At 50.6% G+C, this 15,278-nt stretch overlaps 1 protein-coding gene across 1 annotated transcript in view; it reads left to right on the top strand.

Annotated features, from left to right (window-relative positions):
* The window catches only part of fam222aa (family with sequence similarity 222 member Aa), a 64,907-nt gene extending 50,346 nt beyond the window's left edge, over positions 1–14,561 (top strand). The window contains exon 3 of the mRNA XM_018749056.2: positions 9,673–14,561. Coding sequence (XP_018604572.2) covers positions 9,673–11,090 — 1,418 coding nt within the window. The 3' untranslated portion in view covers positions 11,091–14,561. The remainder of the gene's footprint in view (positions 1–9,672) is intronic.
* Positions 14,562–15,278: the final 717 nt, after the last annotated feature.

The following is a 15,278-nucleotide window of genomic DNA, read 5'->3' as shown; positions in this document are numbered from 1 at the left end:
CTGGCTGTGTGAGCGAGGCACCTGAAAGCGGGTACGAACAGATCATTGTAAATGGCAGCCAGGTGTTCAGAAATGAAAGTGAAAAACCCCTGAGCCCATGACTGTGTTTATTTGTGTGTGTGTGTGTGTGTGTGTGTGTGTGTGTGCGCGTGTGCGCGCGCGCGTGTGTGCGCGTGTGTCTGTCCGACCAAAAGGATGCTGTGCAGACTTCTGAGCTGTGATTTCTTGAAAGTGAATAATTTGCACTGATTTTTTTTTCTCTCATACATGTATAATACACAGAAGTTTTTGAATCCCAAATGCTAAACGTTTTTGGCAATCTTTTGCCTTTGCTATGAAAAAAAGAGTTGATAGCTATTTATTATTTATTGTTTGTGACAAGGGGAGGTACAGTGGTGCAGTGGGTTGGACTGGGTCCTGTTCTCCAGTGGGTCTGGGGTTCGAGTCCCGCTTGGGGTGCCTTGCGGCGGACTGACATCCCGTCCTGGGTGTGTCCTCTCCCCCTCCGGCCTTATGCCCTGTGTTACCGGGTAGGCTCCGGTTCCCCGTGACCCCGTATGGGACAAGCGGTTCTGAAAATGTGTGTGTGTGTGTGTGTGTGTGTTTGTGACAAGGGGAGGTACAGTGGTGCAGTGGGTTGGACTGGGTCCTGTTCTCCAGTGGGTCTGGGGTTCGAGTCCCGCTTGGGGTGCCTTGCGGCGGACTGACATCCCGTCCTGGGTGTGTCCCCTCTCCCTCTGGCCTTACACCCTGTGTTGCCGGGTAGGCTCCGGTTCCCCATGACCCCGTATGGGACAAGCGGTTCAGAAAACGTGTTTGTGACAATTCTTTTATTTTGCCTGGACTCCATTTGAAATTAGTGTGTTGCCTGATTTCTCATCCTGCTTTTGCACTGGGTTCAAGAGCTGGTTCCCTACCTGAAAGTTCATGAGTCCATTGTGATCCTAAGTGGCCCAAGGGCTCATCATCACTTCTACTTTTCTATTGTCTCCGCACCTGTACTTCTCTGAAATGTACTTTTGTTCAACGAGTTGTGTGTCGTTTTGGAGTAAAGTGTCTGGTAAAGGAGTAAATGTACTTGTCAGCGTGAGGTACATAACCATTGTGCGGGCAGAAAGGTGCCAGGGAGGTGCTTTGGACGAGCAGATTGCGGCACCATGGAGTGTGTCCCTGAGCCTGGCATGTGACGGCACCTTCTTAATGCCCCGGCTGGGCATTTATGGCCGTTTACAGCCCTCTGCAAATAAGACAGCAGAGCCGCAGCACTGTTGCTAAATACAAAATACTCCAGAGTTCCTCAGTGAGGGACCTGCTGCACAGTCAGAGCCCAAGATATACCTGCTCCACTTTGGAGAATTCGGTTTTACAAGGACTTTCATTTACACACACCGTTATAGTCTTGGGAGTCATGGCTCCATTTGGATGGTCCAGAACATATCCACTTGTCCATTCGATTTGGTGATATTTTAGCACAAACGGGTGTCCATTCTGGGGCTAGGGAACGCAGAAATGTTTACTTTTGAAACTAATGGTACTTACAGGTTAGATTTCTGACAATTCGCCTTACAGTTTACTTTCGTAGGGCAGGGGATGACTGTGACGTTGAGAGATGGCGCCTTGGGTGCCGAGCCAGTGGCCTTTATAACACAGTCCTGCAGGGGGCGCTATATCTCACTGCTCTTTGCCATGCGCGTGGCCAGGATCAGTGTGCTCTGCTGCTATTTATGTATATTTCACTGAATGCACTGGATATAAAACTGTAGCAAAAATGCTGGAAGCAGCATAAATAACGGTAACTTAAGTAGGTGTCAGCAGAACTGTGCCTGGGTACAGAATATTAGCATTTAATGTGACAATAAAAACAACGACAGCTAATAATAACTTGTACTTATTGCAGTTATTGCTGCTGAGTAGTTGGGCCCCTGGTGCAGATTGGTTCTGGACGGGTGGAAGTACCTGCTGTCAACAGAAACAACTCTGTGGACATGGCTGGAGACAACTGCTGCTTCCAGGACTGCTGGATTACTGCTGCAATGTCTGTCACCTCCAATTAAAGCCATGATTGATTTGGGATGTGCAGCTCCTCCTCATGTGCCACTGGACGACGGTAAGCTGTCGTTCAGACAGACCCAGCGCTGGTCACCTTCTTCGTCATAAATGGGAGAAGAGAATTTTGCTCCCTCCATTTCTACTGCTTTTTATTTAACAGTGACATAAAAGCCGTCGAAGCTCTCCTGTGCACCTCCTTTTCCCGGCTGCCACCCAGGACCCAGGGTGTGAGAATGAAGTATGAAAGCATGTAAATCTATGGAGAGGCACACACGACTTAAGCGCTCATGTTGTTCCCCATAGCTTTTCTCTGGCAGATGGGAGCTAAATTAGACCCTGAATGCTGGTATGACATGTTGGAGATGTCATGTGTTCCATGTGCTCTGCTCCCTTCCTTACAAAGCAACATCTTACTGCTCATAGGCTCCACCCACTGTCACTGCAGGGCAACATCCAATTGCTCAGAGGCCATGTCCACTGTCACTGCAGAGCAACATCCGATTGCTCAGAGGCCACGCCCACTGTCACTGCAGAGCAACATCCGATTGCTCAGAGGCCATGTCCACTGTCACTGCAGGGCAACATCCGATTGCTTAGAGGCCCCACCCACTGCCACTGCAGGGCAACATTCGGATGATCAGAGGCCCCGCCCTCTGTCACATCAGGGCAAAATCAGATTGCTCAGAGGCCCCGCCCACTGTCACTGCAGCACAACATTCGGTTGATCAGAGGCCCCGCTCACTATCACTGCGGGACAACATTCGGTTGCTCAGAGGCCCCGCCCACTGTCACTGCAGGGCAACACCCGATTGACCACAGTGTCCTCCTACTTAGTCTGCTCCTCCAGTCCAGGAAGCCCCTTACATTGTGGGACAGGTGCAGATGAGCAGCTGGGGGCGTGTCTCCTCCCAGCCCAGCTTTGCATACTCAGTCGTGAAATAAAGTGCTGCGCTTGCAGGCCAGCAGCGATTAAGCCGTTAATCGCTGGGGCCCAAACAGCTGGCTCCATCAGGGCCCATTGTCCCCACACAGGCGGTTGTCACGGCAATTGAGGACCGACCTATAATTGCTGACTAATCAGGCCCCAGGCCAGATGACACGTCCATTAACACAAGGCAGGTATTGTTCAGGCCTTCCCTCTTGTCGGCCACACAAGTTGAAGACTGGCCCGTGGTGAACCCTTCGGGGTTGAGACCGAGATGGCGCTAAGAGCTGCAAGACAACGGCTGCAGGATGGACCTGGTCGACGACAAGCACCGCTACACATGAGCTTCTTTTAAATATTAATTGCTGATGGATCTGAACAGCTGTGAGCTGGAGACAAGCTCCTCGAGGGTCCGAGGGGAGGTTGGTGTTCCTCTTCGCTGCGGAAAGGGCTGAACCCCCCGACCCAGAGCACCGACACATACTCAAGGATGAAGGACGAGCAGGACGTGCTCAGACAGCTTCTGCTTAGTCTTTTACTTGTGTTTTTCACCTGTTTTTAGTCCTTTTTGTGGAATTCCTGCAGCTCGACTTCACTCTTTGCCCTCTTTCCTTGGCTCGTGCAAATTCTCTTTTGATAGAGTAAATGATTGTTGTTTCCTTCCACCTCCTGGACAGTTCGCAAAAAAGCGGCCGAACCCTGCAGCATCTAAATTTAAAGGACAGTGAGAAATGCCCCACTGTGGTGCATATGTGTGCGTGTGCGTGTGCGTGTGTTACAGCTGAGATGTTTGGACTCAATGGATCCAGTCTGAAATCCCACCTCCGTCTCTCGTGCCCTTGACCACTAAGTACTTGTCCTAAATGTCCTCCAGTGGGTAAATCAGTGTAAGTAGGAGCTGAACCTTTAAGTTGCTTTGGAAAAAAAAGCATCAGCAAAATGAATTAATTTGTATGAGTGGAATATAGTTATTATGTTCCTCTGTTGCTATAATAGGAATGCACCGGCTCATTGTGCTATGAACTTTTGAAGATACAGACGTCTAACTCAGATTATTGATTTATTGATCGGGTTTATTGATGTGGGGGGGCAGCAGCACAGTAGCGCAGTGGGTTGGACTGGGTCCTGCTCTCCCATGGGTCTGGGGTTCAAGTCCCGCTTGGGGTGCCTTGCGACAGACTGGTGTCCTGTCCTGGGTGTATCTCCTCCCTCTCCAGCCTTATGCCCTGTGTTGCCGGGTTAGGCTCTGGCTCCCCGTGACCCTGTATGGGACAAGCAGTTCAAACAATGTGTGTGTTTATTGATGTGTTGTGTACTCTTCATTTTCTGTTTTGTGGAATATCTGTTGCAGAACAAAAGCAGTCTGCATCCATTGCCATTTGTTTGCTTGCAGTAAAATGCCCTTAAAATGGATGGGGGTGTTGGACCGCCATCGTTCAGCTCCCTTTCACTGTGTTTACAGGGCAAATAGCTGTTAGTAGTTCAACACTGTCACTTTGAGGAAAAGTGAGCAAATGAATAAAGAAGTGAATAAATATTTGTGCTTCTGTGTGCTTGTGGATGTGACACTTTCTGTGTGTGTCCCTTCTTCCTCATCAGACAGCTGAGGAATAAAGTCCAGACAAAATGGATTCCTTTCACTGCAATTAGTGTTCTCCTTCTTCATTACCTTTATTACTTTGCCCTCTTCTTTCACCACACACACACACACACACACACACACACACACACACACACACACACACACCCCGAAATGAGTTCATCACAATTCTGCATATGCCAGTAGCTAATTAGCCGAGTGTTAATTGAGTGCTCGGAATCGAGCAACCCCCAAGGACGCCATGGGCACCGTGAAGGAGACTGCAGCTGGGAGCTCCGCACTGCTCTCTTTGTTCTGGTGTGGGAGCGCAGCCCTAGCGTGGCCCCGGTCGGGCCCGTCGGCCCTAGCTTGCCCCACACGCTGCTGTTCAGCTTCGAGCGAGCTGCTGTTCGCAAATGGCTCTTCCCTCCCGTGCGCTTGTGCTAATGAGGGGTGGCATTTAGCACGGCGCTGCTGCGGCGCCTCCGTATTGTTTGCCCGGCTCTGGCTGATTAAGTACCAAGGTCAGGTTGCTAATTGCCTCCCTCCATTTCAACTCCTGTGTCCTGTGCTGCCGGGGCCTGAAAAGTGCTCTCATTCCGCCTCTTTTTGCGTGACACAGGGACGTGATGTCTGTCAAATACATGTGACAGATTTTGTGGGAGTGTGTGGGGGTGTGTGGGTGAGTGCATGCATGGAGGCCTCTGGTTTGCTGCGGAATGAGGCTTCTGAACATTCAAGTGAGCTGTGTGGATTTAAAGGTGTAGCCTTGTGCCTTGCGCTTCTAGGATACATTCCAGATCCCTGTGACCCTGGGTCAGGGTGAGTGTTAGTCTTAATGTTAGCATTTGGGATAGGGTTAGGGTTAGGGTCAATGTTTGTGTTAGGGTTAGGGTGAGTGGTAATGTTAGGGTTAATGTGAGTGTTAGGGTCAGGGTGAGTGTTAGGTTAGGGATAGGGTGAGTGTTAGTGTTACGGATAGGGTGAGTGTTAGTGTTATGGTTAGGGATAGGGTGAGTTTTAGGGTTAGGGTGGGTGTGAGTGTTAGTGTTAGGGTTACGGTGAGTGTTAGTGTTAAGCATAAGGTGAGTGTGAGTGTTACTGTTAGGGTTAGGGTGAGTGTTAGGGTTATGGTGAGTGTTAGGGATAGGGTGAGTGTTAGTGTTAGGGTTAGGGTGAGTGTTAGGGTGGGTGTTAGTGTTAGGAATAGGGTGAATGTTGGTGTTACGCATAGGGTGAGTGTTAGTGTTATGGTTAGGGTTAGGGTGAGTTTTAGTGTTAGGGATAGGGTGAGTGTTAGGAATAGGGTGAGTGTTAGTGTTACACATAGGATGAGTGTTAGTGTTATGGTTAGGGTGAGTGTTAGGGTGGGTGTTAATGTTAGGAATAGGGTGAGTGTTAATGTTATGGTTAGGGTGAGTGTTAGTGTTAGGGATAGGGTGAGTGTTAGTGTTAGGGATACAGTGAGCGAACGAGTTATTAGGTAGCAGTGTGTTCTGTCTGCCTTTGGGAAAGTGTACCATGAGGGCAACACCTTGCGCTTGGCATGACCTCCCATCCCAGCAGCCCCATCATCCTATATCATCCTATTTCTGCTCTTTGAACACTTTGTGTGGGGTAGCAGACGGCATGACTTCCAGAGCACATTTTTCACCGTGCACCATCTGCATCTCACTCATGGCTACGATCGGTGACCCACTGGCTCAATAAGTAGGAAGATCCACTCACTTCCACAACCCTCCTGCCCTTCACACAACCACCTGCTACGTTCTCCAGGCACACAACGTGTCATTGTCCTGCCCGTCACTAAGATGCATAGCAGTGTGTGTGTGTGTGTGTGTGTGTGTGTGTGTGTGTGTGTGTGTGTCGGGGTGGGGGGGGTCCCCAAGGGGCAGATGGAGAGGCAGGAGACAGGCAGAACGGCGACTCCCGTAATAGGATCTTGTAAGGAAATAAATGCTAAGCAGCAGCAGCACTTCAAACGGGCCGGCGCTTGCCCCCCCGCCCCCTCGCCCTCCTCGCCGGTGCCACTCTGGGCTCCAATAACACGCAGACTTTGTGGGGCTGAGATGGGTTTTGTGGGACTGAAAGGCCTCTAATCCCCGTGGTCTATGAAGTGTGAAACCCTTTGAAGCCTGGCTGGCATTTGAAGCTCCAAATGTTTACAAACAACAAGCGGGGGCAATTGAGTGGGGATGCATCTGCGGGGGGAGCCGCAAACGGCAAATATCGGCGCTGTCAAAATAAAACAGGCCGTGTGGAGAGGAGCGGAATTAGCAGGCCTTTAATTAATTTCATTTTTGTTTGGCTAATTAGGAGTGATGCTGGGTGAGCAGGGAAAGGGGGCGTGGCCTCTTAGCACGGCAAAGTTCCGCCTCACTCCTCATTCAGATGACAGCGCGACGATCAAAGATGTTTTTCCCCGAGTAAAGAATCTTGGAAAATATTTGCCATTCTGTTTGCACACGTTGAAGTCGCCGTGCTTTGCCGGCAAATGGAAACGTGTTCTTCCGTGTTTGTGTGTCGGAGTTCAGCGCCTGCTGTGGCGCATCTAGGGGCAGTAGGGGTTCCAGTGGGGCAAGTGCCTCCTTCTGCCAAGAGCTTGATCACTGGCAGCAGATTATTATTATTATTATTATTATTATTATTAGGGATTTGCAAACAGCACTGATGCCAAAGCATTTCTCCCTCCTTAATGGTCCTAATTCATTCCTGATAACAGACTGATGATCAAAAATACAGGGAATAAAATTAATTATAACATTGTTTCTTCTGAGAAAACTTCCAATTCATTCCACTCCCATTCCAAGTTTTCCTCAGAATCACCCAAGATCAAGTAAGAAAAAAAGTAAGAAGAAAAAATCTAACGTAAAATATAATGAAATAAAATTAAAGCTAATTGCAATTTATACCTCTGTTCTAAATGTAGATGTAAAAAACTAATAGAATGTATTTACTACTCCAACTGTGTGTGTGATTCAAAAACATCATTAAAAAATGAATAAAAATGAAATTTAAAAAGAAATATTACTATAAATTGCATGAAAATATTAAAACCAATAAACAAAATTTTAAAAATTTAACAAAATACGCAGACATCAAGTGCTGGGTGTATCGTGTCATCTTTCATTCTGCTTTTTTCTACTTAATAAATGGAGAAATCAAGTAAAGGTTTGTTATTTTATACTGACGCTCTATGGTAACGACCTGTCCATCGGTCCATCGTAGGGTCACCGCACCCCCCACTGGTAATTTTACACTGTCCACCTCATCAGAAGTGTATGTCTTTGGGTAAATACCCTCGACTAGGGTGCTATGGGTGGCTATGGGAGGCTTTGGGGGGCTGGGATTCAAACCCAGGGCCTCTACTTACAAGAGAGCAGCACTAATCACTGCGCCACCTGCTGCCACTTTCAGGCATTTGCTGCAGTTGTATGTCAGTGACTGTAAGCAGGTGCTTCTAGATATTTTTGTGGGGTCACTGGATTCGCTGCCTGAGTCTAGGGGGGGATCTGTGTGTGAAAGACGCTTGAGCTGTGAGTTGTGGCACACAAAAAGTGCTCCCCGCTCCCCACACACTCTGAAGATCGAGGAGCTCGTCCTCTTCGTGGAGACAGAGCTGCTTCCACAGCTGCTGCTTCGTGGGACCCTGCAAATGGACCGCAAACTCCGACTTGGGTGGAGCGATAGATGGATTGTGGCAGGGACTCTAAAAAAGGGAAGAAAAAACCAATAGGTTGTTGTGTCGTCTCTCTCTCTTTCTTTAGGCAGCGGCAGCTTTTGCTGAGTGCGTCGTTACCGCCATTAATTTTTGTACTTTTTTGTTTGAATGTCAAATTGCGTAAGAGTGTCATTTGTAGGGGTGCGAGCGGCGCCTGATTTATTGCTTGTAAATGGAGCGCTTTCCCCTCTTTTTTGTTGCACTGAGCTAAGTAGCCATGAAATTGCCTGAATTATGTAGTTTAAATCCAATCTCGGCGCAGACCCCCACCCCCACCCCCCTGGCGGAGTCCACGTCGGTCCCTCAGATAGCCTCCTCTCCTGCCCTCCTACTCCCACTGCCGCTCACACTGCTTAAGCTCCTGCGCTTTAAATAAGGGGCCGATATGGGTCCGTGACCTGGTTTTATCGCGGCGGAATTGAATTTCGCAGTCAGACCTGCTTCGCACGCTATTATGCGCTGCTGGAGGGAAGTTGACGCGAAGGGAGTGGCTTCAGAGGACATAGAGCGGGCAGGGGGGCCTTATCCTGGAGAAATAGACAGAGTGGCCGTTTGTCCTCCTCCTGGGTTGAGAGCATTTGGTTTCATTACACTTACTGAAGTCATGCACCACGACCCACCACAGTGTTACCATGTTTACCAGAGTATCCGCTAGCTGCGTAGCTCAGCTGTACGCCTCCGGTCCCACACCGGGGGTTTATGGGATTTCGGCTTTGACGGTCAGTCTCTGGGCCTGAGCTGATTGAGGAGGCAATGGTGGCACTTCTGTGACTCTGACTGGGGGGGGCCTAGAGACGCTGCTCCGCACTCTCTCTTTGCTCGCGGCGATGAAATGAGTTTTAATTCCCGCACCGCGTTATTTCCCAGGGTAACCCAGTTTCATCCTAGAAAAAAGTCCGAATTAATTTCACAACGCACTGATTTAATAGCGCCTGGGGTGTCTCCCTCGACGGAGCAGAATCTGTTTTTAAAAAGACGTATTTGTCTGCAAATTAATAAGACGTTGAACTTTAATAATAAAAAAAAAACAGATGTGAAGAATGAGAAGGAAATGCGTGTAAGTGTTTTTCCGTTGTGTTTTTTTATTTACCGCACTCTGTCTGTTTCCCGCTGTGGACCACATTTTCCGGAGCTCTCTATTTCATTTTTAGGTGCAAGAACGCGCTGGCAAATAAGGCTGGATGTTTTAAATGGACGCCCGTGTCAGCTTTGATTTGCTGTGGCTATTCTGCGCTGCTCGAGGTCCATCTCAGTGCTGCATTTGTCTTGTATATGGAGGAAACTGTACAAGCTTACATGAATTAAACATGCCTCGCTTCCACTCTTCGGGCGTAACGGCCCTCGGGGGGCGCTGCTGCTCGGCTCTCGCTCAGTCCTCTTTCCGGCCTTGCCTTGCAGGTGACCTGGCTGCCGCCGCGAGGTACCCCAGCACAGCTGAGCTTGACGCCTACGCGCAGAAGACGGCAAACAGCCCACTGTCCATCAAGATCTTCCCCACCAACGTGAGGGTCCCCCAGCACAAGCACCTTAATCGCACTGTCAACGGCTACGACACAACAGGCCAGCGCTACAGCCCTTACCCACACTTCCACACGGGTGGCTATCAGGGCTTGCTGGCCATCGTCAAATCCTCAACCACACCCGCCAGCAAGGGAGTGCTCAAGAACTCGGAAGGCAGGCGGACTAAGCTCTCGCCGGCCCAAGTAGCGGCTGCACCGTACCCACCGCCTGGCGCCAGCACTTTACCCCACGGCCACGGTCCGCTGGCCTACCATGGGGGGCTGCCAAAAGCCCACGAGGCCTCCATCGTGTCGGTGCCACCCAATGTGACTGTTGCAGCCTCTGTGATTCCTCTGGCCGGTGGGCGGGGCTTGACCCTGCCTCCGCAGTCAAACCTGCCCTCTATCCAGAACATCATCTATCAGATCAACCAGCACTGTCAGGCGCAAGCCCTGCAGCAGGCCTGCCAGGGTGTGGTCCTGGCTTCAGCAGGCAACCTCAGCCCGTCCAAGCAGCCTCCGGCAGCGGGCTCCTCCGGCTCCTCAAGTGCCGCCTTCCCGGCAGGCCTGGTGCCCCAGGCTGGCCTGGTGTATGCCGGAGCTGTGCTGCCCACCCAAGGTGCTGAGGCAGTCAAGGCCAGCGCCTACGTGGACGGCATGGACTACCTCTTGTGGCAGCAGCACAAGCAGCAGCAGCAGCAGCCAGCCGTGCACCACATGTACAGTGGCGGCAGCGGAGGAGGGGGGGCCCTCAGCAAATCACCGGAGGCGTGCCTTCCCGCAGGTGGGGGTGGGGCCATGGCAGGTGGAGGTGGGGCCCCGGGCTCCTCCAGGCCATTCCCGCTGACTACAGGCACCAGCTCCTCTCCGTTGAACTGCGCCGCCATGCACGGCAACTTCTCGGTGGGCCAGTACTTTGCGGCGCCCTGGAACAGCGTGCTGGTGACGCCCGACAGCGACTGTTACAACCCGCAGGAGCTGGCGGGGGCCAGTGCCGGAGCGGGGCACCGTGACCCAGCCTTCCCCCACGCCCATCTGTCGCACCTGCACCCCCACGTCCACCACCACCACCACCACCACCAACACCCGGGCACAGACAGCAGCGGCGGCGCCGCCCTCTGCTGCAGCTTTCCCAGCAAAAGCCTGTGCAACACGTCGATCCTTAGCAGCAGCCTGCAGTCGCTCGAGTACCTGATCAACGACATCCACCCGCCCTGCATCAAGGAACAAATGCTGGGCAAAGGGTACGAGACCGTGTCCGTGCCGCGGCTATTGGACCACCAGCACGCCCACATCCGCCTCCCCGTGTACAGATAAGGGGCCCGGGGAGGGCAGAGTCCCGGCAGACTGAAGACACGGGAGAGAAGATCTTGAGGTGCAGGGATGTGCGATGTTCACTTTGCTTCCCCAGGATCGAGGCCTTGTTTGCGTTGGCTTGCGGTGGAGTGGAATGACATGAGTGCCGGCAACACGCTCGTGAGGGGGACGGTACGGGCAGCTGGCGGGGCAACTTTGCTGCAGGAGGGCCAGTGCTGTTGGATTGGTGCTGAAAGTTCCATCGCGTGGTTTGCCAACAGGGAACATTTGCGTGCATGAGCGTATGCGTGTATGTGTTCATGCGTGTGCACGCGCGCGCGCTTGCGTGTGTGTGTTTTGAAGCCCCCCCGATTTTCCTTATTCTAAGTTTCATTTAACTTTATAAATAACATTCAAGGCTTGATATAATGTGCACAGTTTCTGGAGCGCTCCAGCTACCCCCAAAACCAGACCAGATCTGCCCTGGTACCTTATTGACCCAAAGGGATAAAAGCTTAGCGATGCTCAATTAGTGTGAGAACACACACACACACAAACACACACACACACAAACATACATACACAGACACTGATACACACTGTGGACATACACACAATAATGAACCCACACACAGGTTACAGTTGCAGGCATCAGTGAATCAAATAGTTCTGCAAAAGTTTTTGCTTAAACATACCTAAAAATAAATGGCAGTAAGTGTGTCCGTAACTGAATTGCACTGTTAGGTGTTTGGAGTGCTGAGGTATCATCTCACTTTAGGAAGGTTTGACCGGGTGATCTGGGTACAAAAGTTTTTTAAAACTTGAAAACTTGAACTTATTTTTTTTTATATAATTTTTTTATATATATATATATTTGTAGGCATACCACATGCTTTGGCTGCTAAGGGGCAGAGTGTCTCCTACTGTGTAGTTTTTAGGTATTTCCCTTCATTTTGCTGCATCCCTTGCGCAGCTCCAACATACCCTGGACCGTGGGCCGTGCAACTGGGCTCAGCAAACACTGGAAACCACACACGACACAGAAGTTCCTACACAAAAGATTTGGAAAATGTCATCGATGAGGAATGTCATCAAAAGTCATCCGCTCTGCCTAATTTGCATATGCGTGTGTGTGTGTGTGTGTGTGTGTGTGTGTGTGTGTGTGTGTGTGTGTGTGTACGTACGCGTGCGCGCGTGTGTTCCCCTTCCTGCTCGTTTCTCCTCTTTTGCTGGAAGACGCCTGCAAGCCACCCTTCTGCTGGAACTGCAGGTTCGAGAGCCTCTCCTGCATTTGCAATGTGCTGCTGGAATCTTGAACATCTCATCTTGTGGCACTTCTTGATTCCACCAGGAAGGAGGGGGGCCTGCAGGTCCCTTGGTTCTCCTGGCAGGACACTGATCAGTGAGAGAACCTGCCGTAGTTAGTCCCGCTGCGTAGGGATGGCTTGGGGGATGGCATTGTGGTTCTGTATGTGCAAAGTAGTACCCAGAGGTGACGTGTCCCGTAACTGAAATTCATGAACCTCACTGTCGCGCTCAATTGCAGCAGCTCCTTCTGCTGTGTGTAGAACCTCGGGCGCTTACTCCGCCTTCCTGGGATCTGTGTCTCGGAGGGACTGCAGCAAACAGGTGCCCAACTTCTTCCGGTGTTCAGGTGGGATGTGATGCAGAGGGCCCAGGGCTTAAATCGTGGTTTACACCCAAATATCAGTCTCACCCACAGTCCGGCCTTGTCTAAAGTTTAAGCGTATAGCAATTTGTCCAGAATGTTGAGACTCATGTGTCTCCCCCAAGTGTCCAAATCTCAGCTTTCTTCGTCTGTCTCATTTTCCTGGCAAACGCAATTAATATGGACAGACAGATGAGTTCAGACAGCTGGCACTTGGTGCAGGGCTCGTGTAACACTGATGTTGACTAGACCTAATTACGAATGCTAATTGTGTGTATTAAGTGCAATTATTCAGTTTAAATGTGAATTTGTACGCCTGGAATTCCACTGCGTCATCCTGCCTTCTCAGTACCGATGCTCACAGAGTCGAGCTGCTTGAGTCCCTTTCACTTCCCATCCAGGCTCCGTGTTTCCAGGCTACGCTCCGGACCTCCGTGACCTCACATAGGATGATCGCTCCAAACATGGTAATATGGCAAAGGCCTCACATCAGTTTTGAGGGTATTTTTTAAGACCCACATCATGAGTGTGGCAGCAGCTTTCACATCTAACTGATGAATCCCTGAAAAATGCCACTTGTGGTGCTAAACGGTGCTCCTTGCTGTGATCTTGCTGGAGATGCTTGCATCCAGACTGCTCTGAGCGTTCTGCGTCGAGCTTCATTGCATTAATTGTCAGTTCTTCCCCAGTTACACCCTTTTACCATGTCAGCTGCTTGCCATCATAACAGATCGCCATAAAATAGCACACAGGAATTTGTGAGAAAGAAATAAAATGCCTGAAGGACATAATTTGACTCTATTTGTCTGCACTAACCAATGCAACAGAACTTGTTTAATTTGTGTGACTTGTTCAGAAGTCCCCCGCTGGACAGGAAGAAGAATCTGGGCTCGCAGGCGCAGTTCTGTGCTCAAGCGGGGCACCTTTGAACCCAAACGGGATCACTAGGCTCTTGAAAATCCAGCTGCCGTGCTCTGTCTTAGCGACGCTGGCCGAACTTGGGGGCTTGTTTCCCAGGTCCGATACCCCTGCCGTAGATTTGCTTCAGAGTGGCTCCAGCAGACGAGCGTGAACCCAGCTCTGGTGACTCTGTTGTGCCTCCTGAACTGAGAGTCCTGCTTCGCCCACAAAGCCGACTTATCGATCCACACTTCACGCGTCACAAATTTGGACTGAAGCTTGTATTGATTGCAAGTGGGTGCAATGTATGTTCCTGAAATGTTTGGTGTCAGTGGACACCCCCACGCTTGCATCTTCATCCCGTAGTGCTGCCACCCCATTTTTCCATTTCACGATCATTGTTTTCAGGAGGCCTCGCCTCATCACCCTGCTCATTAGTGAACCTTGTCCTTGGGTGTTCCGGAGCTGACAGGGGCTGTCAGGCTCTTTTGTCACACCGATTCCGGAAGCTTCCCCGCGCTGTGTCATTAGGACGGGCGCCGGGCACTGGTGTTTCATTGAGATTGACCACTTCAAATGAGTTCCCTGCTCTTGGACAGTGTGTTGGAACGTGGTCCAAGCTTTGCTTTTACTCAGATGTCCCCAAAGGTCCTGCAGCTGGTCGGTGTGGCCCCCAGGAAGACGAGAAGCTGTAGCACGCTCCTTTTGTGTTTCCTTTCGGATCACTGTCTGCGTAAAAGAAGCACCTCCTGTCGCGTCCCCCGGGGCCCCCTTCCGCTTCCCCGTCCCACTTGCCCTCTTTCATCTCTGCTGCTTTTTGTCTTGTTGTAAATGGATCTGCAGAAACTGGGGGCAGCCTTTTCTTCTCTTTCTCCTCCTTCTCCTCTTTTCTGCTGCCCCGCATGCCCCATCACACACACACACACACACACACACACACACACACACACACACACACACACACACACACACACACACACAGATTTGGGTTTAAAAGCTCCCGGCTTGTTTCTGTAAGTGGGGTTCTGATCTCTCGAGTGAGTCCGCAGGGTGGGTTTCAGCCTTTGGCTGGCATTACTGTAGAGCCCATTTATGGGATAGTGGGGATAGAGGACAGAGGGATGGGGGGGACGGAGGACTCAGTTGTTGGTCTGGTCCATGGAAGATGAGGGAGAGCTTGCTGGTTATGCAAACAATCAGTCCCCTTGCCTTATTCCTTACTGGATTTTTAGCAGGCACTGTGTCCCTTTTCTGTGTCCAGAACCTTCATGCCCCCTTTTTCTGCTCGGGACGTGCTGCTCACCCCTTGAGGGACAGTATGATGTCACCTTTGCTTTTTTCATTTATCTGACACTTTTCTTCAGAGCAAATTACTGTGTTAAAGCACCCACAATTGTTTACCCATTTATTTACCTGGGTAATTTTTGCTGTTCTGTTCACATGGGATGGTCACAAGGATAGGTGTCATAGCTAGTGGTTAGCAGTGACCCATTCTGCTTCCACCCCACTGCCACATGGGGCCGCTAACTGGGTCATGCGGCCTCTTTAGAGGCTGTGGAAGGGCAGCTTTAGCTGGGACAGTACTGGCAGAACACGTATTTAGGCTAACGTTTTTTTATCATGTGGAGGAATGAAACGAA

Source organism: Scleropages formosus, chromosome 19, assembly GCF_900964775.1.
Source record: "Scleropages formosus chromosome 19, fSclFor1.1, whole genome shotgun sequence".
Classification (NCBI taxonomy): domain Eukaryota; kingdom Metazoa; phylum Chordata; class Actinopteri; order Osteoglossiformes; family Osteoglossidae; genus Scleropages; species Scleropages formosus.
The sequence above is the reverse complement of the archived record's forward strand: the minus strand, read 5'-3'. Positions and strand labels throughout refer to the sequence as shown.